This window comes from Zonotrichia albicollis, chromosome 26 (genome assembly GCF_047830755.1).
Source record: "Zonotrichia albicollis isolate bZonAlb1 chromosome 26, bZonAlb1.hap1, whole genome shotgun sequence".
In the NCBI taxonomy this organism is placed as follows: Eukaryota; Metazoa; Chordata; class Aves; order Passeriformes; family Passerellidae; genus Zonotrichia; species Zonotrichia albicollis.
Genome location: NC_133844.1, coordinates 7,008,493 through 7,035,762, shown reverse-complemented (window position 1 = coordinate 7,035,762; position 27,270 = coordinate 7,008,493). Strand labels below are relative to the sequence as shown.

Genomic DNA, 27,270 nt, shown 5'->3' with positions numbered 1-27,270 from the left:
GACCTGGCTTACTTACATATGTCCTTCAAAACAACAGAACCACTACTTTTTTTAATTCCTTTTTGATTTTTTTTTTAACTTCTCCAGGCAATGACACACCAGGAAAAGCTTTTTTTTGGTGCACTTGACTCTTGCACTAAGGTCATAGCTGAAGTAGGATTTATTCTTGGGACTACTCCTTCACTTTCACTATGTAAATATTATCCAAGTCCACTTAAAAATGTTTAGAGGTTTATAAAAAAACCACAAAGATAACAAGACTCCTTCTAAATGTAGGAATGTCTTCTGTGGAGCCAGCAGTTCCAGCTCCTCCCAAACCTCAAACACCAAAGAGTGCCTCAGTGGTGCTTCATCTTCAAAACACCTGGGAACATCTGGCCAGCTGTTCTTCCACAGGCACCACTCCTTGGGGATTTTCTTTCCACCTCTCCCTCCCCTGCTTTCAGTCTTCAAACCTGCTGTGTTCTCCTGCTGTGCTGGTGCAGGAAGAGATGACCAATTATCATGGCAAGAGAAGCAAATTCCTCTGTGTGTATTGCTCACCTGGAATATTTGGATAACATTAAACCTGGCCAGAGCAGCTGATGAAGTTTCCTTTGGTGTTTCACTGGGGATGTTGGATGTCGATCAGGTTACCGAGCTCTCCCACAGAAATATTTCCTAGAAAATTCTAACACCCTTTGCTGAAATCCAGACCTATGCTGTAAATGTTTCCTGTCTAGACTCTCCCCATTCCTTCTGCCCTTCCTAAAGCCTAACTTGTCTGCAAGACAACAGCTCCCCTTGTTCTACAAGGAGAACTGTCACACGTGTGCACTGCTACTGTCACAACATCCTCTGCACCTCAGAGCTTTCTCAAAGGAGAAGCAGGGTAAAGCTCAGCTACCTACAGAAAAATGAACCCTCCTGGGGGTCACTGGCCCTGAGTCACTCCTTTCCACCCATGGCATGCTGAGCCCACTCACTTCCTCCCCATCTTACCAGCTCTGCTTGCTCAGCTGACTCCGTGGGAAGCTTCTCTCTGGAGACATCACTGCCTTTACATCTGGCCACCAAAGGGAACTGTGAAATGCACATTCTTACCTTTTTTTATATATATTTAGCTTGTGAAATAATAATGATCAAGACATGCAGAAACTCTAAAGCCATGATCCTCATTTCTTTTTTCCAGAAGCAAGGCAACATTAACTACACTGAAATGTCTTTTCTCTCTTTCCCTTTCACATGGAGGAAATAAATAACCACAAACCCACTCTTTGCTGAATGGCTGTTCCAGATTTGTTGCAATATGGGTGAGGCAGTACTGTGTCTTCTGTGATCTGAACAAAAGAATTATCTTAACCAAACATCCTATCTCCCCAGAAATTTCAATCCAAGCATTTAGGCACTTCAAGAATTGTGGTCAAGCCTGGCTGGAACATCCTGGTGTGTGTGTGTGTGACACCAAGTATCAAGAAAGAGGAGTAGCACAAAGCAGCCTGTGCCTGTGAACTTTTTAGAATCCATATAATCAAATCTTGAAGGCTTCTATGGACACCAACAGGAGAGGAAAAGCCATGCACACAAATCCCTTAAGGCTACACACCACTATGTGATTATGGTCACTCAGGAATTCTCAGATAATAGTCTCTGGTAACACTCCACTTCTGCCTTACATCCCTATGTGTGTCAAAAGCACTTACATTATAACCCAAGAGCTGGAGGTTTCTACCCTCTCCTTCATGCTCATACTCAGGCAAGGGAGGTTCATTATATTTCATAGGAGGTTTGGCATTAATAGCTGGGACAAAGGGTTCCAAAGGCAAAGAGGAACACTACGATCCACCATCAGAAATAGCACCAGTGTTCATTTCTACCAGGCAGGAACAAGAATCTTATTCCTAAAACACCAAGCACCTGACATCTCAGAGATGCATAATTCCAGACATCACTCCTGGGCCTCCAGTCAGGCAGTTCCCAACGTGCTGCACCACCTCTCAAATCTGACTTTTACCTCACACAGCTCACACACCCTCCAGCAACAACACAGCAAGTGAGAGGAAGAGATTCCAGCACAGAATCCCTCAGGGAGAGGCACACACCACATAAGCACTGTCCTCAGCATGAAGCACCAGTATCAAGTTGTATATTGCTCAGTTGGGAAGACCTGACTATAAAAACATGCATTAATGACAAACACAAAAGTTTTACACAGTGCATGTGTCCCTTCAAGAGGGGGAAACAATGACAGAGGAGACATTTCTGCCTGTCATGTATGTACAGCCTGGAATCAGCACCATAAGAGCCCATAAGCAGAACCATCTCAATTCATAAACAATCCCTAAGGACAGCACAGGACCAAGTCCTTAAGAGCCACGCAGAATGATGGCACTGAGTTCTGTCATCCCTCCCTCCCTGGGGACGGCAGCCTGGGCAGCTCTGCCCCATACTCGAACTCCTGGATGGCCAAGGCCACCTGCAGTGACCGGGCAGCCCCAAATCCCTGGGGCTTTGCTGGGGTAGGAGTCGGGTGGAGATCCCGGGAGGATGGAGGAGCAAAGAACTCAGGCAAGTGTGCCGGGACCCGAGGCCACTGCCAAAATCAACTCCTCTGGAGCTCAGTGGGCCCGGCACCGGAGCCCCACTGTCCCGGGGTCAGCTCCTCATCTGGAGCTCCACGGGCCCGGCACCGGAGCCCCGGCTGGAGCTCCATGGGCCCGGCACCAGAGCCCCGTTATCACGGGATCAGCTCCCCGCACAGAGCTCTGCTGACCCAGGATCAACCTGGAGCTCCATGGGCCCGACACCGGAGCCTCACTGTGCCGGGATCAGCTCCCTGTCTGCAGCTCCATGGGCCCGGCACCGGAGCCCCGCCGGGCCCTCCGCAGCATCCCTGAGCACTGGCGATGCTGGACAGGGCACAGGTGGTGCTGGCACCCACAGACCCGCCTGCTGTGGGTGGCACCGGCCACCCCCGGGCACCGCCGCGGGGCACACGGGGCCAGCGGGCAGCACCCCCGCTCTGGCCGAGCTCTGGGGGGCTCTGCCCCACCGGACCCCTTCGAGGGCAGCGAAAGGGTGACAATGGGGGGCCTGACCCTGCGGAGGGGATGGGGAAGGGGGAACGGCGCTGTCCGGGAAAGGGAATGGGGGCCGAGCGGGCTGCGGGCGGCAGGCCCGGCCCGGCCCCGAGCACTCACCCGCGGGCTGCCCGGGCGCGGCCGGCGGCGGCAGGAGGAAGATGAGGAAGATGAGAAAGATGAGGAGGCGACAGAGGCAGCTCCAGGCCCGGGCCATGACACCCCCTGGCCACATCGCCCCTCCCGTGGGGCGCTGGGTCCGGCCGGCGGCCCCGCGGCCTTATGGAGCCGGGCCGGGGCCTGCGCTGCACCGCCCCGGGGCGGAGCCGTGAGCCCGATCGACCGCCCCGGGCCCGGCCGACCGCCCGCCCCACGGCCTGGCACCGCCCCGGAACCCAGCACCGATCCGGGCATCGGCACCGACCCGGAACCCAGCACCGGCCTGGGCATCGGCACCCCCCCAGCACGGCCCCGGGACTGAGCACGGACCGTGGAATATCCTGAGCTGGAAAGGATCGTCAGTTCCGCCTCCCGGCCCTGCACAAACACCCCAACAATCCCACCCTGGGCATCCTTGGGAGCGTTGTCCAAACCCTCCTGGAGCTCTGTGAGCCTTTTCTCGGAAGCCTGTTCAGTGCCCCACCAACCTTCTAGGGAAAGAACCTTTTCATAATGTGTTGGAAGAACATGAGAACACACCGTGTCAGCCCCTGGCTGGGCAATACCATAGGTACAGGTGAGCACGAGAAATTCCCCAGAATGAGAAGGCATCACAGGCTTTGCCCTCCTCTACAAGCACCAGGCATTCTGCCCTGGTCCACCAATCACCCGTGGAAAACCTGCCAGGAAACTTCGGAGCTCTGCATCATCCTCCAAACAAACCAGGAACAAACACCCGACAAACCCATCACATCAGGAACAAGTAATGGCAAAGCGGAGTCAATTTACTGGGGAAAAGAGCACAAATACACCCGAACCTAGGCTGCCTCCCCATTCCCACAGGGCAGGGTGGCACTGGGCAGAGCCGCGCAGCACTACGGCCAGCTCGGACGGAATCACTCGCTGAGCCGCTGCGCTGCCCGTTACCGGCAACGCAGAGCCCTGAGAGCCCTTCTCCGGTGCTAAGGCATCAGCTCTTTGGGTGAGCGCGGCGGGCGCCCCCGAGGGAGGGGTCCCGGGGTCCCCGAGTCCCGGCTGGGCCCCGGTCGAGCCAAGTTTGAGCCGGTTCGGCCTCAGCTGGGCCCCGGCCGGGCCCCGTTTGAGGCGGTTCGGCCCCGGGATTCGGTCCCGAGGGCCGAGCGCGGCGGCAGGCGACACGCGCTGCACCAACGCCCCGCCCCTCGCCTTCTCCCATTGGCCGCCACCTCCCTCAGCAGCCAATCAGCTCCTCGTCCGGCGCGCACTCCCTTCGCCACGCCCTTCGCTGCCGCTTCCGTAGCTTTTTCCGCTTCGCTCTGACCGGCTGCGAGCGGCGGGAGCCCATTGGCTGCGGGCGGCCGGCGGCGGGCGCCCATTGGCTGCAGGAGCGGGGCGGCGGGCGCCCATTGGCTGCAGGCGGCCGGGGGGTGCGGCAGAGGGCGCCCATTGGCTGCGGGTGTGCTGCCCGAGGCCGAGCGGCGCGGCGGTGCCGCTATGGCGCCGCCCGTGGGGTACGCGCTGCTCTGCGGGCAGGCCGCGCTCCTGCTCGGGAACCTGCTGCTGCTGCACGGCCGCGGCCTCCCGGGCAACGACACCGAGCCCCGGGAGCTGCCGCCGGGGCCGCCCGCCTCCGCCTGGGCTTACGATCCCCGGGCGCCGCTCGTCCTCTGCACCTACCTGTGAGCGCCGGGCCGGGGCGCGGGGGAGCGCGGCCTCCCCGCCTCCCTCACCAGCCGCTCCTTCCCCGCAGCCCCGATGAGTTCGTGGAGTGCGATGAGCCGGTGGATCACGGCGGGAACGCCACGGCACAGCAGGAGCTGGGCCACGGCTGCGTGAAGGTGAGGGCGGGGCGGGGGCGGCCCCGGTGCCCCCCGGGCCCCGGTGAGCGCTGAGCGCTGCCCCCGCCGCAGTTCGGCGGCCAGGCCCACGGCGATGTGGATCACACGCGAGTGCTGTGCCGGGCGCTGGACGGCATCGAGTGCGCCGAGCCGCGGAGCTTCCTGCGGGGCAGCCGGCCCTGCGTCAAGTAGGAGAGTCCCGGTCCCCCCTGCACCACCGGACCGAGCTCCCCCGGGAGCACGGCTGGTCCGGCGGGGAGCGCTGACACCCGCTGACCCCGCCACATCTTCTCTCGCAGGTACACCGGACACTACTTCATCACCACGCTGCTCTACTCCTTCTTCCTGGGCTGCTTCGGCGTGGATCGGTTCTGCCTGGGCCACACCGGCACCGCCGTGGGGAAGCTGCTGACCCTCGGGGGTCTGGGCATCTGGTGGTTTGTGGATCTGATTCTGCTCATCACCGGGGGGCTGATGCCCAGTGATGGCAGCAACTGGTGCACGGTGTACTGAGGAGAGGCAGGGCTGGCTCCAGCTGCAGCCCCTGGGTGCCTCTGCCCGCTCCCAGCACCAGCCTGGCACAAACTGGACTTACAGAACTCAGGGTGCACAGTTACTCTTGATAATGACTCTGTACCAACTTTGGACACAAAGTTGTTCAGGATATATTTTGCTTGTTTAAAATAATCTGCCTTCCCACTGCAAATAGTGACAGCTTCAGAAATCAGAGCTTGCAAACACAGGGGGGTCAAACAAACAAACAATAAAATCTGGAAGAAGCTGACTGCACGTACTTTGGGGATTAGTAGATCACAGCCACACAGAGATGAAGGCCATGGGGTCATGGGCCACCTGGGAGCAGAGGTGCCATTTTGCAGCTCCTGTTTTGTGCCAGGCACCCTTTGGGTGCTCCAGCCCCAGCACAGGGCACCTGCAGCACACAAAGGGTGCAAGAACCTCACACCCGAAAGAGGAAGCCCCACCAGCTGCAGGTTAAAAACTTAGCAAGCTGAATAAAATGGGAAAAGGAAGCTGCAACAAGTCCCAGCCAGAGCCAGACACAAAATCTGTGTATGCAAATGTCCAGTCATGTTTGAGATAAAACAGCAAAAACAGAGTTTGGCAGCTTCAACTGTGGGGGGCAGGGGACAGCTTTGTCCTGAAAATGCCATTTCTCAGCAGAACAACAGGGCTGGAAAGTCCATGGAGGGGAAAGAGTTCTGCAGTGAACCAGAAAGTAAAACAAAATAAAAAATAACATGCAAAAAGCCCATTATCATTAACAGCTCCTGTGTCTTGTCTCCAACCCCCCACTGCCAGCTCACAGCAAGACCTTGGTCCAGCAGCTTCCCTCCTCCCCAAGGAACATTTGGGACCTTGGTTCAGAAGGAATTGTGATGTCCCTGCCCTTACCATGCACTGCTCCCTCCCTGGTGGGGACAGCATGACCCAAAACACACAGTGCAAATGGACATAACTGGGATTTCCTTCTTTATTTAAAAACAGGGGAGAAAGGGCATTGCAGCATGTACAGGCGAGGGGTGGGAGGCAGGGAGCCCCAGCCCTAAGAGCACTTGGAATCCTCAGCCAGCACTTCCAAAAACATCTGGAACCACGTGGGAATAGCAAACCCACTCTGCCCCCCACAAGGCACCCCAATAAAGCCCCACAGCACAAGATTCAGGAGGGAGCAGCTCTGAGGCGATACCAGGAGCAAACACAGAGCTGAGGGGAAACCAGTTTGCTTTAAAATAACAAAGCTCCATCGAGGTCTGGCTGCACCCACCCAGCCCTCTGGAACAGGAGGGAAATCCCTCTCTCCCAACACCACCTGTGCTCTGGACAGCTCTGGAGCCCAGCTGAGCTCCACACTTGTTTGAACCTCATCTTCAGCCTCTTTGATGTCCTGGGGATGCAGGAGGGTGGGAACCAGCAAGAGGAATGTTGCAATATTGCTGGTAGTTTCTGCTCCTGGATAATTACCTTAATTGTGCAACAAGCCTCTGCTTTACCTTCCCAGGCCTGAGGAAACTGTGCAATTATCAAGCACCAGGAATACTCAGGAGTCTGTGGTTCCATTGTCCCTCTGCATTCCCTGCTCTCCAAAACTGAGATCAGAACACTGCAACTCTGATGGATGGGCTTGCCAAACTACTAAAACATTCTTGAAACAGTGTTAGGAGCCAAACAGCAAGTCAGCCTAAAAAAATGAACGTTTCAAACACTAGTGCAAATAAAGCAAAAAGGAGCAGAAAAAGGAACAGCAGGATTTAGGTAGCTACAATTAAATAACATTAACACTCACCCCTGTACCGTTTGCATTGATTCCCACCCATTTTCATGGTGTCTGTGTTCTTCAGCACACAATCCCCTTTGGGATTCTCTTCCCCCTGAACTTGGGGGACCCATTCCTGCCTCCCCCAGCAGCAGGGAGGCACCTGTGCTGTGCCCATCCCACAGCAGCCCCACGGGGACCGAGGCAGGAAGGTACAACTGGCATCACATTGAGGTCAGTCAGGCTAATCAAGGCTCAGGCACAGCTGTCAAACAGCTGGAGGCCCCAAAAGGGCTGGCACAAAGCAGATGTTCTGCTCCTGGGGAACACACTGGGCTGAGCAGCAGAGCAGAGGACGTGTCACAGCCGGGGAAGTGAAAGGGGAGCTGAGTTCTCGCTTGGCACGTGGGGATTGCACACACTCGTGGGGTGAAGGTATCAGATCTCAGCCAAGGATTTTCTACACACTATTTATCACACCTACAGGAGCTCATTTGGTTATGGAAATGACAATTCACATTGCTCTAGAAACTCCTGCTGCTTTCCATCTCGGGCAGGCTGTGGGGGAGTTGGCCAGACAAGTCTGCCCAGCTCCATCAGGGCTGCTTTTCATTGCTTTTTACCAAAAGCCCTTCACCATCTGGCACAGCTACCTGTGCCCAGGTGTGTGTAGTGCAAAACCAACATCACACCTGAGGATGCTCCCACCTGGGAGCCACTGTTGCTCCAGCTGCCTGCCCTGGCTCATGCTCAGCAAGTACCAAAAGCCTTTGGAGGGGTTGAGCACCTGCCCAGGCTGGGGTTCAACAGCAGCCACAGGTATAAAAAGACATAATTAAAAGCCAGCAGATTGCTGATAAACCCTTGTGTGGGCAGTGGGAAGATCCAGTCTCTGAGGGAAGAAGTCACTGTGAGGGGAAGCTGCAGTGATTCCCCTGTGTGGGCAGCTGCAAGCTGGTGGCTCCCAGCTCTGTCCTGGGGAATCTGAGCAGCAGAAAAGGGGAGAGAAACATTTTACAAACACAAGAAAGGCCACACTCCCCGTGTCATGCCTTCAAAACCTCCTGCCACTTCCTCCAGACCCGGTTTGTGGGGGAAACAATGCAACTGCAGAAGATGTCCCCTCATACAGGTCCCCAGCATCTCCTGCCCTGCACAACGAGCACCAGAAGCACCTTCCAAACATGGAACCACCAGGGCCAGGCCTGGGCAGGAGCAGCCAGGGACCCTGAGCCCTGCAGAGCAGGGCACCAGGACGTGGGTGCAGACAGATCCTGCATGGCAGGGAAGGGCTGTGCTGGTGGGAAGGGAGCACTTTGTGTGCCCCAAACAGACCTCCAAGAAGGGAGGCTTGGTCGCTGCTCAGACATCAGAGGTCCGGATGCTTTCATCGTCCAGGTCGAAGGCGAACGGTTTCTCCTTGAGGGGCTGCGGCTCGGAGCGGTGCCTCAGGCGCGTGCTGGGCCCGGCCTGGCGTTCCATCAGCAGCACCGAGGAGTCCCTGAGCGGGGCTGGCAGCACCCCCAGCCCCGGCTGCTGCCCCTCGGCCCGCGGCACCGGCGTCCAGGGCTGCCAGGAGCTCGTGGAGGGCGCCCTGCAGGAGGATCGCCGCTCCTCCGCCGAAGGCCGCGGCTGTGAGGGGCCCGAGGAGCCGCCGGGCCTGGCCACGGAGGTGGATCTCATAAAGGACATCTCCTGCAGGGACAGGATTCATTTATTAATCCACTAAATAAATATCTTGCATGTTGGCGTAATCTCCGTTTGACAGTAGATGTGAAATTGAAAGTCTGTCACCTACCCTGGGGCGCGTTTTCAGGGCCTGCACGGCGGCTGTGATTGCCCGGATCCAGCTGTGCATCTCCTCAGGGCTGTCTGCCTGCAAACACAGCAGCCCCAGTGAGGGTCAACTGTCCTGGCATTGCCAAAGTTCACTCTGCTCCCACAAACAGCTTCTATTATAAATAATCCCAGAGGAGAAGAAAATCCGCCACAATTCTCCCTCACGCACGTGTGTAACAGCCCCATCTGCTCATGTTCACTGGTGAAGGACTGAACTTTCTGCCGCAAAATTATCCCGGTGTCAGCTGCTCACCTGGATGTAAAAGGTCCTGGAGCTCATTATGATTTCCCACAAACAGCCTCTAATATAAATAATCCAAAGGGAGAACAGAATCCCCCACAGTTCTCCCTCATACTCATGTGTTACAACCCCATCTGCTTGTGTTCACTCATTTCTTGAGAGCTGAACTTTCTGCCCCAAAAATTAACCTGGCTTCAGCTGCTCACCTGGATGTAAAAGGTCCTGGAGCTCGTTATGATTTCAAAAAGGTTGTCTCGCATCAGGAGGTCACTAGAAACAGTGAGAAAGAGACAGTCACACCCCAGCAGCCATCGTGGATAGAAAAATCCCTGTATTTATCTTCATCTCTGGAATGTGCCAGGGAGGAACATATTGAAGGCAAACCTTGGATCTCATTGGGATCTTTTTAGCCTTCTGTAAGTATCCTTTCTCTATTCTTTAGTTTAGTTTTAGTATAGCAGAATAGAATGGAATAGAATGTAATTAGAATGGAACAGAATGGAATAGAATAATAAATTAGCCTTTTAAGAACATGGAATCAGATTCATTTCCTGCCTCCTCAGACAGGGGACCCTGAAAATACCCCACACAAGCAGCTGGAGCAGCCCAAGCTCCCTCTGGCAGGGCAGAGAAACAGAGGTGGGAGCATTACCCAGACTTGACCAGGCACTCGTGGGTCTTGCAAACATCTTTCAAGAGAATCGAACGCAAAGGCTCCTTGTCCTGCAGAGGTGAGAGGAGACAGTGCTGGGCTTGGCTGGCCCCAGAGCTGGCATGTGCCTCCCCCAGAGGAGGAGGAGGAGGTGCCAGAGCCCTGCTGGGGTCCTGGGGAAGCTGCTCACCTGCTCACACTTGTAGTAACTGATGGAAAACTCATCCAGAACAAAGTACCGCCGCTTCCAGCTCTTCCTCTGGAAAAGAGCAGGAGATTGAGTGCTCAGCCTGCCCCTCTCTGTGAATGTCCTGCAGCCAGAGCAGCCCCAGCCCATGCCTGGCACTCACCACATTGCCCTGCTTGACACAGAAGCCACTCTTGAGCGGGGCTGGCCCAGCTGGGGGCTTGGTGGCCGAGGGGGGGATGTAGCTCTGTGAGCGCCGCAGCAGAGGGTGTGTGCCCACCTCGCTGCCCTCCCCGTCCTGCAGAGAGAGATCACAGCCACCATCAGCAGGGAGGCACCCAGGACAGCCAGGGAAAAGCCATCTGACACAAGCCCTGAGTGAAATGTGTGAGCCAAGGGCTTGTGGCAGTGCTGAACACGGGGCAGAGAATGAGCCCAGAGTGATGTTCTGTCATTGTGTGCAGCTCCCTGGTGCTATTCCCACTTCTGCAACCATGTGTTAAAAAAAAAGAAATGAGAAGGGCTGCAGAGAAGCAATTAGAGGGCTGAAGGCAATCCCCTGCAGCAGGGGAGTTAACAGAGCCCACCTGCCTGGCTCAGAGGTGACTCAGCTGCACCACTGAAGGTATGAGGAGAACAAGAACCACCAGACAAACACAAGTTGGAAAGGAATGCTTTCCAACAGGAGAAGGCAGTATACCATGAGAATAAATTGCTCAGAAAAGCCATTAAGTCTCTGATTCTCATTTTCAGAGGTAAGTTCTCCCAAGGACACTTGGGTGTTAGGAGTTCAGAAAAGGAAGCTGTCCTTCCCAAGTGCAGTGAGCACAGAGCGGCTGTGGTCACGACCACACGCCCAGCACCCAGCCCTGGCTCTCCTGAGCACATCCCAGTGCACCCCAAAGGTCAGACCCACCCCAGCAGCACTGGGGTCCCAGTGCACCCCAAAGGTCAGACCCACCCCAGCAGCACCCTCCCTTCCCCCCAGCAGCACAGAGGATGGCTGAAATGAACCCTCTTCTGCACTCAGCTTCTTCCCCACCCCTCAGAGCCCTTCCTCCCTGGGCTGAGGTTTGAGCATTGCCATGGCAGCCACTGCCAGCCTTATATGGCCTCACAGCAGGGACTGTGGTTTGGGTGAACCTGCCCGCCCAGCACCTTCCTCAGCTGCTTTTTGGACACAGCAGCAGCTTCTTGTCTGGCCTCAAAGTGCTGCCCAGCCCTGCAGAGAGCTGGAGCACCTCGATGGGAATGCCACCCACACCCAGCTCTGCTGGGCATTGCACAGGGGGTATCCAGAGCAGAGGTCGGGACAATTCCCCAGAGTGGGGACACTCTTGCAGCCAGGAGTGTCACACACCCCGGGGCTGGGGTGATGCTCCTGAGCGTGGGACTCCCCCCTGCAGCCAGGAAACCACAGACACACCCAGGAAGCTGCAGCAGGGGAATGGCCATTTCACACGGTGGGGAAGCAGCAAGAGCACAGAAATATTGTGGCAGCTGATGCACTGTCACAGACATCTTTTCATAAAAATCCTTTCCTTAGGTTTTTTTCCTCCTGAGAAGCTGAGAGGCCTCAGAAACAAAATGTAAAAAATGATTGTCTGGTGCTGTGGAATGCAACAGGTGCATCATGAGGATGTTTGTAATTAATGGACAATCACAGCCCAGCTGGCTCGGACAGAGAGTCTGAGCCACAAACTTTGTTTTCATTCCTTTCTATTCTTAGCTTAGCCAGCCTTCTGAGGAGAACCCTTTCTTCTATTCTTTTAGTATAGTTTTAATGTAATATATATCATAAAATAATAAATCAAGCCTTCTGAAACATGGAGTCAAATCCTCCTCTCTTCCCTCAAACTGAACCTGTGAACACCATCGCAATGCACCACCTCCAAAAAACCCCTCTGTACCCCACAACCCTCTGTACACCTCCTGCTGAACCCTGTGGTCAGGGAAGTGTTAAAAGCATCTGCCAGCAGAAACTGCAGCAATGATCTAATTCTCCTCTCTATTTTTAGTGCTGCCACTGATAAGAGCTGAAGTGAGACCCAGAGCTGGACAAGTGCCCAAGTATGGGAGATGCTGATGGCCACGTGCACGCCCAGCTGCGTGCCAGGGAAGGGATGCAGAGCCACAGCAAGAGGTGCCACCAGCCCTGGGACAGTCCCTGTGGCTGCTGTGGTGGAGACACCAGGCCCTGGGTACATAAAGAGGATTTGCACCCAAGACACGTGGGCGGGTGGTGATGGCCAGGAAGCTGAGCAGATTCATGACCTTCTCTTCCTCCTCACACCCCCTCATCTCATCACATTTCAGACTGAGAAAAAGCAGAGGGATTCAGGGTGCTCAGAGCAGCCATTCATACCTGCAGAGGAAAGGCTTTGCAGCACACTGTTTCCAGGAATGAAAGTGCACACCAGCTCACCTGGTTGATGGAGATGGGCGTGTGGACCACCACCCCCCCTACAATCTCAGTTTTGTAGGCCACCTGAGGCTTCCTCTCCTGGGCCTGGGGCACCACTGGAGGCTTTGTGATCTCTGTGGCCGGCGGGACGCTGCCACCCTTTGGCACCTGTGGGAGAAAGGAAGGGATGAGGGGCATAGGATGACCGTGTTGGGCACCCCATCTCTGCCCAATGCAGCCACATCCCTTCAGAAAACAACTCCTGACCCAGCACCCAGGGTGTGGAACCCCCTGGGCACAGGGTGACAGTGCTGGGCACCCCATCTCTGCCCAATGCAGCCACATCCCTTCAGAAAACAGCTCCTGACCCAGCACCCCAGTTAGGGAGGGTGTGGAACCCCCCTGGGCAGCAGGAGCCACCCAGAGGAGAGATGAGAGGAGCTCAGTGATTAAAGCATCCCTTCACAGATGCCTGGGATTCGCCTCTGCAGCTCAGTGAGTTTGTGGGACACTTGTGCTCCTTTAATTGTCCCCGCTCCATTTACAGCCAGGCTTAATGAGGAGCTGGGGCTGGCTAATGAGGCTGAGCCAGGCATTGCTGTGACCCCAGAGCTGGCCCCACACCCCTGGGCCGAGGCTGGGCTGCACCAACACAGCTCCCACACTGCCATCCTCCCCTCTCCTTCCCTTGGCACCTAGAAAAGGCATTTTCCATGTAAGTTTAATAAAAGGAATGAAAAAAATGCAATTTAGTAAAAAGCAATGAAAACCAGCTTCCCTTCCCATCCCTGCACTTCAGCTGCCCTAATGCCACCCCGCAGTGCCTTCCCCCCGAGCAGGGCAGGGTGACAGCAGCACCACATCCCTGGATTTGCCAGCCAGGCAGGGACAGCTCCTCCCTGAAGGGCTGGACGAGCCGGTTGGCCAGCTGGGACACAGCCAGGGTGGGGAAGGGCTGGCCAAAATCAGGCCATGGAAAGCACCACGGCTGCTTGCAGAAGCAGAAGATGCATCTCGTTATTCTCCTGTCAGAATTCTCCTGCCCCAGAGGCAGCGACCCTGGAGGATGCTGCTGACAGTACAGCCAGACATAGAGCCCAGGGAGAATCTGGCTACAGCTCTGGAGATGGATTCTGTGGCCAAAAAAGAGAAGGCACGAGCCAGAGCAGTGTGGCAGCTGCAAAGGTTGTCACACTTAATGTATTTGCAGACAAAGAAAGAAAATACAAGCTAGGCCTGATCTTGCAGATGAGTTTCCCACAGAGACTACACCATGGCACTCCAGGGATTTTAAAGAAAAAACCCATGGGTAAGCCCCAATCAAACTGTTTACATTACTTTTCCTCACATTTAGTTCACACACCATAAACAGCACGCGTCAGTGCATGACCTAATAAAACTGCTCACATTATGCATTGGCCCTCTGTGGTATTCACAGGCCCTCTGAACAGAGAGGAACTGTGAGACAAGCAGGGAAGGAAAATACAATTCTTATCTTGCTTGCTGTGCTAAAGTAGAATGCAATATGGAGATTGGTTACCCAAAGTGAGGATGTTTTGTTCCCTTGGCCTGTCAGGGCCAGGTGTGTGTGGGACTGTCATGGGAGAATCAGAGATGAGTGCAGTGTGAACAGTCGTGAGCGAGTGCAGGGCAGATTCAGTTTGGACACAATGTACAGTGTCGCAGACATCTTTTATGGAAAATCCTTTCTTTAGGATTTTTCCTCCTGAGAAGCTCAGAGGCCTCAGAAACAAAATGTAAACATTGGTTATCTGCTGCGGTGGGATGCAACAGGAGGATCTGTGATTGGTCTCATGTGGTTGTTTCTAATTAATGGCCAATCACAGCTGGTTTGGACAAAGAGTCTGAGCCACAAACCTTTGTTATCATTCTTTCCTACTCTATTCTTAGCTACCTTTCTGAAGAAACCTTTTCTTCTATTCTTTTAGTATAGTTTTAATGTTATAAATATCATAAAACAATAAATCAAGCCTTCTGAAACACGGAGTCAGATCCTCATCTCTTCCCCAATCCAAGAACCCCTGCGAACACCATCACAGTACATAGTACAGTATAATAAAGTAATTAATTAGCCTTCTGATGATGGAGTCAGATGCATCATTCTCTCCCTTTTTTCACAGTCACCTTTGATTTACAATACCCCACTGCTCTCTGCAGGTGAGCCCCCAGAAGAAGCCCCCAGCCCTTTCCCAGGGACCCCCTACATGCAGGCAGAAACCATCTAGGTCTCATTTTCCTGCCAGCCCATGCCCTGGTGGTGCCCAGGAGGGAGCAGGGCACATCCCACGCTGCCAGGAGCAGCAGGCACCGGGTCAGTGCCCATCAGCTCACGGCCCTGTGAGCACAGCAGCACAGCACAGGAGATGGCAGATGAAGCCCTCTGGATGTGCCCCACAGTGATTCGCTGCCTCGTCACAAGAGCTGGCATTCCAGGGAGAATAAAAACTGAATAAATAAGTTACTGAAGCACAATAAAGCCAGCCTTTGACAGGCACAGTGAGGCCAGATCCCAGCCAGCAGCAGCAAGAGGAGGAGGAGGAAAAGGAGGAGGAGGGCCTGGATGGCTCCCACAGGACCTTCCTGGGGCACAGCTGCGCTGGGAGGGTGAATGAAGAGAAATAAACCTCAGCCATAAGGATCCCTGGGGATGCTGGAGGGAACAATTGAGAGGAGCATGAAGTAACCCACCGTGATCTTACTGGCCCTGTTCAGCGCCTCCACCCAGTCCTGCAGGTCCTTCTGGTCACTGGCTTGCAAGAAATAGCGCTGGGAGAGAGCGTTGATGACTGCCAGAGAGGGAAGGACAAGGAGAGGAGGATTCAGAAGGGTTCATGGGGCACCCACACTGCAGATTCCTGTGGGAGATTGTCCCCCCACTGAGCCCACCGAGATCCCCTCACTCACCAAAGCAGAACGGAGTTTTGGGCTTCTGTTTTGGGGTGGCAATGCTAACCTGTGACAGAGCAAATCAGGGAAAAAAAATCAGAGAAGGGAGAAAAATTAGAGATAACAGCACGTGCTAACGGTGGGCAGAAAAGCTGGGAGTTTCTACCTACTCATCCCACTCCCTGTCTGGGCTCTGCCAGCCCAGCCAGGACCCCTAAACAGGACCCCACACACATGGGGGCAGCTGGAGCTGCAGCACAGCTGTGGCAGCTGAGGGAACTGGCCCGTGTCACAGCACACGCAGCAGCACAGGGTGCTGGCTCCCAGGGGAAGGTCAGCACTGAGCCAGGACTTTCATGCCCTGCATCCCCTCAGGCACTGGCTGAGCTGCACAGCAGAGGACAGAAAGCTTTCAAAGGACCTGAAAACATCCTCCATTCTCCTGGATTAACACAGTCCCTCTCATCAGCAATTAAGGGAATTGAGGGAAAATAGTGGTGGTTTTTCCCTGAAGAGTAGGAATCGTTTATATAAGAATAATATTCCTTGAGGCTCCACAAACAACATTCGTGGAGTATTTATTCTGACAGTCCTCCTCCTTCAAAGCCAGTCCATAATGCTTTAAATATGTTTTCTCAAGCAAACCTCCCTTTTTCTGGTGTATTTACTGTTGGTACTTCCAGCCACTGACAGAACCCAACCCCACAGTTTGTGACCAAATGCTGTCCTGCAGCAATTTCCATTTAAACTAAAACCTATGTAATTTGTGAGGCTCTCTCCAAAATGGGGAAGGCTCGGCCTCCCAGCATTGCTTCATCTGCGCTTAATTTATAAATCATGATTCAGCAGGAACAGGAAGATCTGTCCAAGGCTATATCCAGCTCCAGGATAAAGCAGCCACCAGCCCCCAGCAGATGAGGGGCCACTTGCAGGAGGAGGATGGTGGCAGCTCCTCTCTCCACACACAGCCACAGCTCTGCCTTATTGCACTGCTCCTGCCTTCCCAAGGAGACTGGAGAACCCCCTTGAGACACACAGGTGACTTTGGAAGGTCTCATCCTTCAGGGCACTGCCCTCTGAGCACAGGGGTGCTCCTGAAGCGCTGCTCAGCTGATTGCCCAGCTCACACTGACACCACAGTGTCCCCACACACCCCTGTGTCCTTCCTCAGCAGAGCAGTTCCTCTTCCTCCTGCAGCCCAGCCTTGCACCCTGTCCCGTGCCACTCCAGGTTCTTTGTGCTGCTTCCCACAGCCCTGCTCAGCTCCATCCCAGGGAGATGGACCAGGAGCTGGCCTCGGGTGCTTCCAGGGCAAGCCATTCTCTGTCCAGGGAATGGCACAGGGATAAGGGGAAAACAGGGAGCACTCACCTTGCCTGTGCCCCACCCCAACGTTACCTTGGAGATATAGGTCAGCTGCAGAGATCCCACAGCACCTGCTCCAATGGCCAGGTTCTGCAACACACAGGAGGAGCAGTGGGAGGTAAATGACAGGGAGAAGGTGGCAGGGGCAACCCAGCCTGTCCTTTGTGCCCTTGGGCTCAGGCAGCAGCTGCCATCCTCAGCCACTTCCCTGTCCTGCACCTGCTTCAGCCCAGACCCCTCAGCAGAGGGAGCAGCCCTGCTGTGCTCCTTGGGACAGCCCTGGAAACCACAGAGGTCACAGAAGGGCTGGAGCCTGGTCATGAGAGACTCTGAGACAGCAGGGAGGGGCCTGGGGAGAGCTGGGGGAGATGCCTGCTGCAGGGAGGGACGTGTAGGAGGTCAGGGGATAGGATGGTTGGAATGGATGGAGATGAGAGATCTCTGCAGCCAGGTGGTGGAATTTGGGGTTTATTGCAAAGGGCCCTGCTGGGAGCTGCCAGCCACAGCTCAGAGCAGGCCTGAGAGAAGAGAGGGGTAGAGAGGGTGAGAGGGTAAGGGAGTAAAAGGGTAAGAGAGTAAAGTTCCCATTACAATACAATAAATCTTCTTCTGTGTTGAATATTCTGCTTCTCACTAACCAATCTAGTACAAGATACAAATCCTACAGCATTTACATACAGCCTGTAAGAATCATTACATTACCATACTGTGGTATATTTTAAACCCTAAAAACTCCTCTTTGGGCCCCTTCTGCCAAGCTAGTGGGGTCTGCTCTGACTTCTGGAATTGTCTGCAAGCAGAGAGTGTTGTTTCATCAAAAAGAGGTTACCTTCAGCCAGGCACAGCATTTTCTCATTGTTCAGTAACTGAGGTATCTGAAAGCTTGCTTTCATTTCAATCTCGCTTATAGCTTCTATATGCTCAAAATCTTTTGCCAGGCAATCATATTGATAAGGCTTTCCTGTTCCATCTTCCCCAGCAGGGATGTGCCCACAGACTCAGTGCCAGCTTTAGGGACGTGCCCACCTGAGGATTGTCCATGTACCACAGGAGGTGGTTGGCCTGGGTGTCCAGGATGAAATACCTCCGCAGAAACTTGCCACAGGTCTCATTTTCCTCAATGTCCAGGAAGCCACAGATGCGGTTCTGTCGGTCCAGGTACGGCATGCCGGGCTCCTTCTGGCATCACCCTGTGATGGATGGGGGCAGGCAGGGGCAGGTGGGTGCTCTGCCCTCACATCCATGGCACCCAACCTGTCCCAGGTGTTCCACAGCTGCTCAGCCACAGCTGAGCTCTCTGGAGGGAAATGGGAGGAACAGCACTCAACCCACCACTCCCAGCCCCCAGAGCCACCAAACCCCATGAGCGAGGCCAGAGCAGCCACAAAGGATGTGCCACGAGACACCAGATCCCTGAGAACTGTGCTGAGAAATAATCCCAAAGAGAGAGAGAGCCTGAGCACACTCCCAGGAAACGGGGAACAATCTGCAACTCCAGCAGAAAATCCCTGCAGCCAGGACGTCGAGTCAGCAGGGAAAACAATGACCCATCCCAGCAGGGCCACGCTGTGCCCCCAGCTCTGCCAGGGGCATGGAGGGATCCTTCAAACCCCCTGGGCTGCAGTGGGAACATCATCATCATCACTTCCAGCTCTGCATGGGGAGCAAAACCAGCACTTCCCATCCAGGAGGAATCCTTCAAACCCCCTGAGCTGCTGTAGGACCACCATCATCACTTCCAGCCCTGCATGAGGAGCAGAACCAGCACCAAGGGGCTCAGGGGGGCAGGATGTGTCCCCCTGCCCAGGGCACAGGGTGGAGGGCAGGGATGACAGCAGCCGTTACCCAAAGGATGTGAGTGAGCCCAGTGTGGTTTGTCTGGCAGGAGAGTGAGTGGTGATCACGCAGGTGCCAGAAGCAGAGCTACACAAATAAAAGAACTCGCGCAGCAAAAGGAGGAAATACTATTTTTGAGCTGCAGTGGAGTGGGGCCCGGGGAGGTGAGGGTTGTGCAAGAGCTGGGGTGCAGCTGCAAAGGTAGAGGAGGCAGAAAACAACTCAACCTGCTGCTACCACCACCATTTCAGAGATGGGTATCATGGGGACCATGCTGCTGCAAGGGGAGAGATTGTTTTAAACCAACGACAGTGCCCTGGCACAAAGCTTTCTGTGGGCATTTCAAGTCTCACTGCTTTTTTGTGGGGTGATTTTTGTGGTGGGGAAGCACATGGAAAGGCAATCCCTTCAACCATACCAACACGTTCAGAGCAAACCTCGTAAACCCTTCCTTGTGCTGACAGCAAAGGTCTGGTGATTTCTGCTTAGGGGATGGATGAGGAAGGAGCAGAATGTGCCCCAGGCAGCACAGAGAGAAACCCCCAGCCCCATGGGACACTTCTTGGGGTCTCCATGTCCCCCCAGCACCATCCTTCATTACAATGGGCTCATCTGAGTCTCCATGTCCCCTCCACCACCATCCTGCATTACAAACTCATCCTTTCTGTGCACACTGACTTCAGGCTGCACTTGGAGATGCCCAAAGCTGTGGGCAGAGGAGATTGGGATTGCCCCACACTCTGCACCAAGTCAGCCAGGTTCCTATCCCCTCACTGCCCACAGAACACAAATGGTCTCTTTAGAGCCACCCAGAACTGCACTTTTCCATAAGAAAATAATAAAAGTAGCATCTCCAGCTGTGCTAAGAACATCCAGGAGGGTCAGAAAATTCTCAATTTCCTAGTGAAGCCTATCAGAGACTTCCAGGACTCTTTCTTACCACTGAAGCAACTGACTTGCCAGCTTTTTAAATCATGATATCCCATCAAAAAAGACACCCCTTTCCTGGTTCAGTGAATGGCATTACAAGCAATTGGGCTGCAGGAGAAGATTTACAGCAAACCCACCCCCTTGTCAGCCTGAACCAAAGGGAAGTGCTCCCCAGGGAGAGGCAGGAGGTGCCTCTCCGTGCAGCACCCAAGGGTGGCTCAGGAGATCCAGGAGGGTCAGAAAATTCTCAATTTCCCAGTGAAGCCTATCAGAGGCTTCCAGCACTCTCCCCTACCTCTGAAGCAACTGACTTGCCAGTTTTTAAATCAGAATATCCCACCACAAAAAGACACCTCTTTCCTGACTCAGTGGCAAGCAATTGGGCTACAGAAGAAGATTTACAGCAAAACCACCCCCTTGTCAGCCTGAACCAAAGGGAAGTGCTCCCCAGGGAGAGGCAGGAGGTGCAGGGCACTGTCTGTGCAGCACCCAGGGGTGGCTCAGAGGCCTCGTGTGCAGCCACCCAGCCAGACTTTCCAGGAAGCACCTCAGGATGCTCCGCACGGTCACGGCTGCCTGTGCCCTGCTCTGAAAAACCCGAGGCCATGGGAGAGCCGGCACTTGGAGCATCACATCGCCTCGGCACCTCCCTCCGCATCACCCAGCGCACCTGCGGGCAGCCACAGCGTCCTCCTCCTCCTCCTCTCTCACACCTGGATGAGCCTCCCTCCGTTCCAGAGCACTGGGAGCTGCCTGGTGCCCCGCAGGGCTGCAGCAGCGCTTCCTCTCACCTGCGCTCGCAGAGCAGCTCCCACGACAGACAGACACCCAGCAACTCGCTCCTACTAATTGCAGCTCTTTGCCCTCATGAAACCATCAGCCTGTCGGGAGGAGGCTCTTCATACATACAGCTCTTCATCAGCCACACACAGAGTAGCTGCAAATCCCCTCCACGAGCCTCCATCCCCACAGAGTTCGGGCGAGGATGGTCCTGCAGCATCCCCGGAGCTCCCATAGGGCAGAGCCCCCCTCGCTGCCCCCATCGAGCCGCTGGCATCGCGAGGAGCGATGTCCGTCCCGATCCACGACAGACAGACACCCAGCAACTCGCTCCTACTAATTGCAGCTCTTTGCCTTTCATGAAACTATCAGCCTGTCGGGAGGAAGGCTGCATACAGCTCTTCGTCAGCCACAAGGAGTGGGAGAACACAGAGTAGCCCCAAACCCATGATCCCCACCACACGCTTGGCTCCAACCCCACAGAGTTTGGGCGAGGATGGTCCTGCAGCACTCCCGGAGCTCCCACGGGGCAGAGCCCCTCTCGCTGCCCCCATGGAGCCGCTGGCACCGGGAGGGCTCCGCTCCAGCCCCGGCACGGATGGTGCAGCTGCAGGGACAGGGACAGGGGGACCAGCGCTGTCCGGAGCCGCGGGGCGCGGACCCTCCAGCCCGGGGAGGCTCGGGGAGGGCGGGGATGGGACATTGAAGGCTCCCAGCCCGGCCCGTGGGGTCTCTGGAGGCGGCTCTGAGGCCACGCGTGTCCCCCCGGGTGTCACTTACCCCGCGGCGTCCCTGGGCTGCGCGCCCCGGGCGGGCGGGGGGCGGCGGGCGCTGCGAGGAGGAGGACGGACAGACAGACGGACGGACGGACGGACAGCCAGGAGGGAGGCGGAGGGGGTGTGCCCCTGGCTCCGCCGTCGCTTCTTTCCGGGTTAATTACGTCTGTCATTAGCAAACCCGGCCCCGGATGTGAGTGCGGGGCGCGGGGCGGCTCCGCGGGGCGGGGGGTCGGTGTCCGTCTGTCCGTCCCACCGCCGCCTGTCTGTCCGCCTCCCTCCCGCGGGCCCGGGGAGCTCAGCCGGTGGGAAGGGGAGGGGTAGCCCGGTGCCCTCCCTGTTGTGGATCCTCTGCATCCCCCAGGCCGGGAATTCACCCCATTCCCGGTGGATCCCCCCAGACTCGGCACGAAACCACTTGGGCTGGCACTGATAGAGATGAGCCGCCCCCTTGGCGATTCCTGCAAGGGCATCTCTTGGGGAAGCTGCTGCAGGGTGGGTTTGGGAGCAGGAAACACCCCGAGGGAGCCCCACTTTCTCTCCGAAACTCCGTCTGGCCCCGATGCGCTTTCTCCCGGCGCGGTGAAACCCATCCTGGTGCAGAGGAAGATTCGGAGCGAAACCAAGGCAGCGCAGGGATCTCGCAGCCCCTGTCCGTGCCACGCCAGTCCCACCGCTGCCTTCCCCGGCATCCCGGAGCTCCCGAGCCCTCCCTGTCTCCCCATCCCTCCCTTTGCAAACACTAAACTGCTTTAGGGTTTTCACACCCAGGCTCCTCTCGCACCCCTCCAGGGTGGCACCAGAAGCCAAACCGTCGCAGACATCTTTTTATGAAAATCCTTTTCTTGGGAATTTTTTCTTCCTGAGAAGCTGAGAGGCCTCGGGGACAAAATGTAAACAATGATTATCTGCTGCTGTGGAATGCAACAGGTGCATCTGTGATTGGTCTCATGTGGTTGTTTCTAATTAATGGCCAATCACATGCAGCTGGCTCGGACAGAGAGTCCTAGACAGAAGCTTTTGTTACCATTCTTTCTTTTTCTATTCTTAGCTAGCCTTCTGATGAGAACTTTTTCTTCTATTCTTTTAGTATAGTTTTAATAGAATATATATCATAAAATAATAAATCAAGCCTTCGGAAACATGGAGTCAGATCCTCATCCAAGAACCCCTGTGAACACCGTCACATCTCCCCCATGTCTCTCTGCACAGCCTCAGGTTGCAGAGAGCAGCCCAAAAACGCCTCTGTTAGACCACAGGGGAGGGAATCCCTGCAAAAGCAAAGCAAAGCCCTCCGGGGTGCCACCAGAAGCCAAACCAGTTCCATTCTCTCCCAGTTTTGCTTTCCCCATCAAGCAGAGGCTGCGGACGCGGTTCTCACTGCAGCGTTTATTGGACTGGCGGTGCTGTGACCCTCCCTTGGAGCATCCCCGCCCGTCCCTAGGCTAGAGCAGGAGCAGGCGGGGCTCAGAGCCAGCCCAGCAGCATTGTCCCGGCCAGGGCCGTGGCCAGCAGCCCGCCGGGGGTCGGTGGGATGCTCCCCGCTCCGCTCCGGGAGCCCCGAGCCGCCGGCCCGTTGCAGTCGTCGCTGAAGCAGCAGCGCACGGTGGCGCCGCCGGAGCCGCCGCGCCGGGCCTGGTCACAGAAGGATTTGTAGGAGCAGGATTTGATGATGCTGTCTGCGAGGAAAGGCAAGGCAAGGGGACAGAGGGTCAGGCACTGTCCTGGGTGTCACCGGCACAGGAGAAGGAGCCGCTCAGTGCGGGGCGGAATTAACGCATCTCTCTCCTCCCCTCAAGCAGAAACTGCCTCCTGCTCCGCCTCATGTCCCCTGCTTCTCCTCACCCTCTGGTTCTCAGCCCCTCTGGCCCCCTCCAAGACCCTCTGGTCCCCTTCACAATCCTCTGACCCCTCCAAGACCTTCTGGCCCCCTTCAGGATTCTCTGGTCCCCTCCCAGACCCTCCGGTTCCCTCCAAGAACCTCTGGCCCCCTCCAAGATGCTCTGGCCCCCTTCGAGACCCTCTGGTCCCTTTCAAGGTCCTCTGGTCCTCTTCAAGACCCTCTGGTCCCCTCCAAGAACCTCTGGCCCCCTCCAAGATTCTCTGGCTCCCTCCCAGACCCCTTCAAGGTTCTCTGGCCTCCCTCAAGATTCTCTGACCCCCTCCAAGATCCTCTGGTCCCCTCCAGGACCCTTTGTCTCCCTTTCAAGACCCTCTGGTCCCCACCAAAATCCTCTGGCTCCCTCCAAGACCCTCTAGCCCCCTCCAAGACCCCTTCAAGATTCTCTGGTCCCCTCCAAGACCCTCTGGTCCCATCCAAGACCCCTTAAAGATCCTCTGATCCCCTCCAAGACCCTCTGGTGTTCCCCTTTCCCCCCAGCCCAGGCGCTCACTGGGTGCAGTGATGGTGGAGCAGGCGTCGGCATACTGGGGGCAGCTGTGGGATCCCTGCTGGTTGCACTCGTTCTCGTTGGATGCCACACATTTGTGGCATTTCAGAGCTTTGCCTGGGTGAAGGTGAGGAGAAGGAGTGAGGGTGACACCAATGCACCATCCCAGTGCCCCAACAATCATACACTGGTGACCCCAGGGAGGTGAGGGTTGGCACCCCATGAGCAGGAGCTACCATGGCATGCAGCAGGATGCAGCATCTATCCCCAATTTTAATTTAAAATGTATTAATTTATTATTATTATTATTAATTTAAGAATCTGTCCACAAAATTAATGCAAAAGTCTTCCAGGTGTGACTCAAAATGATGACAGCTAAACCTGCCCTGCAAAGACTCCCTGAGAGTCCTGGAATTCCTTTTACAGTAAAAACAGCTAGGCATAATATTTAAAAACTATCCTAGATCTTTGTCTTCTTCTGCCAAATTTCATTTTAATAAGTATTTTGGGGAGGGGAGAGAATGGAGAATCCATCCAACCTGTGGGAGCAGCTCCCTGTAATCAGGAAATTCAGCCCAAGGGATTGCTTGGGGACAAGGAGAGTGACAGGAAGATGCAGGAGGGACAAACCATCTCCAGATTGTCCTTTAAGGAGCCCACAGGCAGGTTAAGGCTGACAGTGGTGCAAGAGCTGTGTGACCCCTCAAAGCGTCCACACACTGTCACAGACATCTTTTTATGGAAAATCCTTTTCTTGGGATTTTTTCTTCCTGAGAAGCTGAGAAGCCTCAGGAACAAAATGCAAACAATGATTATCTGCTGCTGTGGAATGCAACAGGTGCATCTGCGATTGGTCTCATGTGGTTGTTTCTAATTAATGGCCAATCACAGTCAGCTGGCTCAGACAGAGAGCCCGAGCCACAAACCTTTGTTATCTTTCTTTCTTATTCTATTCTATTCTATTCTATTCTATTCTATTCTATTCTATTCTATTCTATTCTATTCTATTCTATTCTATTCTATTCTATTCTATTCTATTCTTAGCTAGCCTTCTGATGAAATCCTTTCTTCTATTCTTTTACTTTAGTTTTAATGTCATATACATCATAATAAATCAAGCCTTCTGAAACATGGAGTCAGATCCTCGTCTCTTCCCTCATCCTCAGACCCCTGTGAACACGGTCAGAACACTCCCCAGAAACAGCCAGACCTGAAGATGCTGCTCCTGCCTGAAATGAGGAATTTTTGATTTTGACGGGGCTGGATAAGGCAGAGCTGGGGCTGGAGCTCGGCTCTCGCTGACAGAGCAGAGCCCTCTCGTGGCAGCGGGGCCGGAGCTTCCACCTCCAGCTAAGGGAGAAAACCCAGCAATGGTGGGGTCAAAATTGGGATTTCATGGGGTCAGAGCCCACTAAATTCCTTCCACTAGCCCACAATGACCAAGCTTCCACTGCTGGGTTGTGTTGTGTCTCCCTTTTTGTTCCTCACAGCCTTTCATCTGCCCTGAGCTAAAAGTACAGCCGTGTTCTGTCACTACATTTTTAGAAAAATCTTCTTTGCCCAGGATTTTTCCTGAAAAGCCTCAGAAAAAAATGTAAACAATATTTATCTGACTGTTTGGAATGTGGTTTGGAGGTTGCTCGCCAACAGGTGCATCACATTGGTTCCATGTGAATTGTTTTTAATTAATGACCAATCCCAGTCCAGCTGTGTTGGAGTCTCTGAGCCTGTCATGGGCTTTTATTATTCATTCTTTTCTGGCCTTCTGATGCCTCCTTTCTCTTTCTTTAGTATAGTTTTAGAATATAATATAATGAAAATATAATATGATATAATGAAAATATAATATGGTATAATATAATATGGTATAATATAATATAATATAATATAATATAATATAATATAATATAATATAATATAATATAATATAATATAATATGGTATAATGTAATGTAATGTAATGTAAGCTTTCTGAGAACATGGAATCAAATTCTCATCTCTCACCTCATCCTGGGGACCTCACAACACAAGGGTGTTCATCTTGCCTTGATCCAAAAACTCTGAAACAGCCAGAGCTGCCCCAATTCCATGGCATTGCCGTGAGCAGCGCACCCACCCCCGTTTTACCATGCTTTTTGTGATTATACCTTTGAGGAACCAAATTTTAGCAGGCAAACACAGCTCCAGCCAAGGGACACTTACCTCCTCCAGCCAGGGACGTGACCAGGGCCAGGGCCAGCAGGGTCCTCATGGCAGGCATCCTCAGCAGTGTGCAGGGTGGGCTGGGCAGCTGCTCTTTTGTCTTAAGTTCTTACAGCTAATCTGCTTGCCTGAGTGCATCAGGGGCTGGGCTAATGCCATCTTAGCTGGGGGGACAGGACACAGCTCCCCAAGGACATGGGCTGGGTGATGGCACCACACTGGGCTGGGCTCTGCTCCATGTCCTGCTCTGGAAACCTCTGGACACAGAACCCTGTGGTGGCTTTCAAAGGTCTCCATCAAGCCCAGCTGCTCCATCAGAGAACCTTGTGGTGGCTTTCAAAGGTCTCCATCAAGCCCAGCTGCTCCATCAGAGAACCTTGTGGTGGCTTTCAAAGGTCTCCATCAAGCCCAGCTGCTCCATGCAGAGAATAGCCCCTTTCTTGTCACAAGTTGGGGAAAATCTCTCCAGATTTTCCAACCCACCAAAGGAGAAGTGCAAGAGAACAACAGAAAACCCCTGGGAGCCCAGTGGAACCATTCCTGCAGCCCCCAGGCTCCAGCAGGAATTAGCCAAGGCCACAAAAAGTTGTCAGGTTTTAGGACAAGGATTCTTAATGATACTGCCATGGATGCCATGGATGGGCTGGGCTCTGCTCTATATCCTGCTCTGGAAACCATCTCTGGACACAGAACCTTGTGGTGGCTTTCAAAGGTCTTCATCAAGCCCAGCTGCTCCATGCAGAGAACTTCTTGTCACAAGCTGGAGAAAACCCCTCCAGATTCTCCAACCCACCAAAGGAGAAGTGCAAGAGAACAAATGAAAATCCCTGAGATTTTCAGTTGTTCTATTCTTCTCTCCCAGTGGAACCATTTCTGCACCCCTCAGGCTCCAGCAGGATTTAGCCAAGGCCACAGAGAGTTGTCAGGGTCAGTGCAGGGATTAGGACAAGGATTCTCCTGCCTGGCACATCCTGCTGCTGCCTCAGCTTTTCCTGCTGTCTCAGCTCACTGCCATGGCTTAGGACCATCACACTGTGCTGGGAGTTACAGAGCCAGAAAAATCATCCCAGGTCTGAATTTCAGAGCTCAGAAATGCAGATTTCAGGAACAGATGATAACTGTGCTTATTTGAAACCACATTAAACCACATTAATAAGGACAAGGCAGAACACAGCCCATGCTTAGGACCATCACAGTGTGCTGGGAGCCACAGGGCCAGAAAAATCATCCCAGGTCTGAATTTCAGACCTCAGGAATGCAGATTTCAGGAACAGGTGATATCTATGCTTATTTGAAACCAAATAATAGCCATACTGTGAACTGTACTTATTTGAAACCAAATAATAACCGTATAAACCACATTAATAGACAAGGTAGAACACAGCCCATACTGGAAAGTAAAACCAACTCCTCCCAAAACTCTTCACCAACCTCACAAACACCAAGAAAGC

The 27,270-nt window shown here is 54.3% G+C and overlaps 3 protein-coding genes across 3 annotated transcripts in view; 1 reads left to right on the top strand and 2 right to left on the bottom strand.

Moving 5' to 3' along the window:
* LOC102072745 (disintegrin and metalloproteinase domain-containing protein 9) overlaps positions 1-3,405 on the bottom strand; it is a 28,366-nt gene extending 24,961 nt beyond the window's left edge. Inside the window, exon 1 of the mRNA XM_074559282.1 lies at positions 3,180-3,405. Coding sequence (XP_074415383.1) covers positions 3,180-3,294 — 115 coding nt within the window. The 5' untranslated portion in view covers positions 3,295-3,405. The remainder of the gene's footprint in view (positions 1-3,179) is intronic.
* A 1,229-nt stretch (positions 3,406-4,634) lies between these two features.
* On the top strand, positions 4,635-6,623 carry TM2D2 (TM2 domain containing 2). Its single transcript, XM_074559294.1, has 4 exons — positions 4,635-4,876; positions 4,948-5,035; positions 5,108-5,223; positions 5,335-6,623. The coding sequence occupies exons 1-4, from the start codon at positions 4,692-4,694 to the stop codon at positions 5,546-5,548; spliced, it is 603 nt and encodes a 200-aa protein (XP_074415395.1). The 5' UTR covers positions 4,635-4,691; the 3' UTR covers positions 5,549-6,623.
* PLEKHA2 (pleckstrin homology domain containing A2) lies at positions 5,442-21,406 on the bottom strand. The gene is made up of 12 exons (XM_074559292.1): positions 21,232-21,406; positions 17,932-18,095; positions 16,939-16,995; positions 15,559-15,607; positions 15,343-15,440; positions 12,655-12,801; positions 10,393-10,527; positions 10,233-10,301; positions 10,043-10,113; positions 9,597-9,660; positions 9,109-9,186; positions 5,442-9,005 (listed from the first exon to the last, which is right to left on the bottom strand). The coding sequence occupies exons 2-12, from the start codon at positions 18,070-18,072 to the stop codon at positions 8,673-8,675; spliced, it is 1,242 nt and encodes a 413-aa protein (XP_074415393.1). The 5' UTR covers positions 18,073-18,095; positions 21,232-21,406; the 3' UTR covers positions 5,442-8,672.
* Between the last annotated feature and the right edge of the window lie 5,864 nt (positions 21,407-27,270).

Coding starts and splice junctions, on each gene's coding strand:
- TM2D2 (XM_074559294.1), top strand. CDS start 4,692: ATGGCGCCGCCCGTGGGGTACGCGCTGCTCTGCGGGCAGGCCGCGCTC. Junction 5,036..5,107: donor TGGGCCACGGCTGCGTGAAG/GTGAGGGCGGGG, acceptor CCCCCGCCGCAG/TTCGGCGGCCAGGCCCACGG. Junction 5,224..5,334: donor GGCAGCCGGCCCTGCGTCAA/GTAGGAGAGTCC, acceptor CTTCTCTCGCAG/GTACACCGGACACTACTTCA.
- PLEKHA2 (XM_074559292.1), bottom strand. CDS start 18,072: ATGCCGTACCTGGACCGACAGAACCGCATCTGTGGCTTCCTGGACATT. Junction 10,528..12,654: donor CGCCCATCTCCATCAACCAG/GTGAGCTGGTGT, acceptor CTCTCTCTGCAG/GACGGGGAGGGCAGCGAGGT. Junction 9,661..10,042: donor GAGTGCCTGGTCAAGTCTGG/GTAATGCTCCCA, acceptor CACTGTTTCTAG/TGACCTCCTGATGCGAGACA.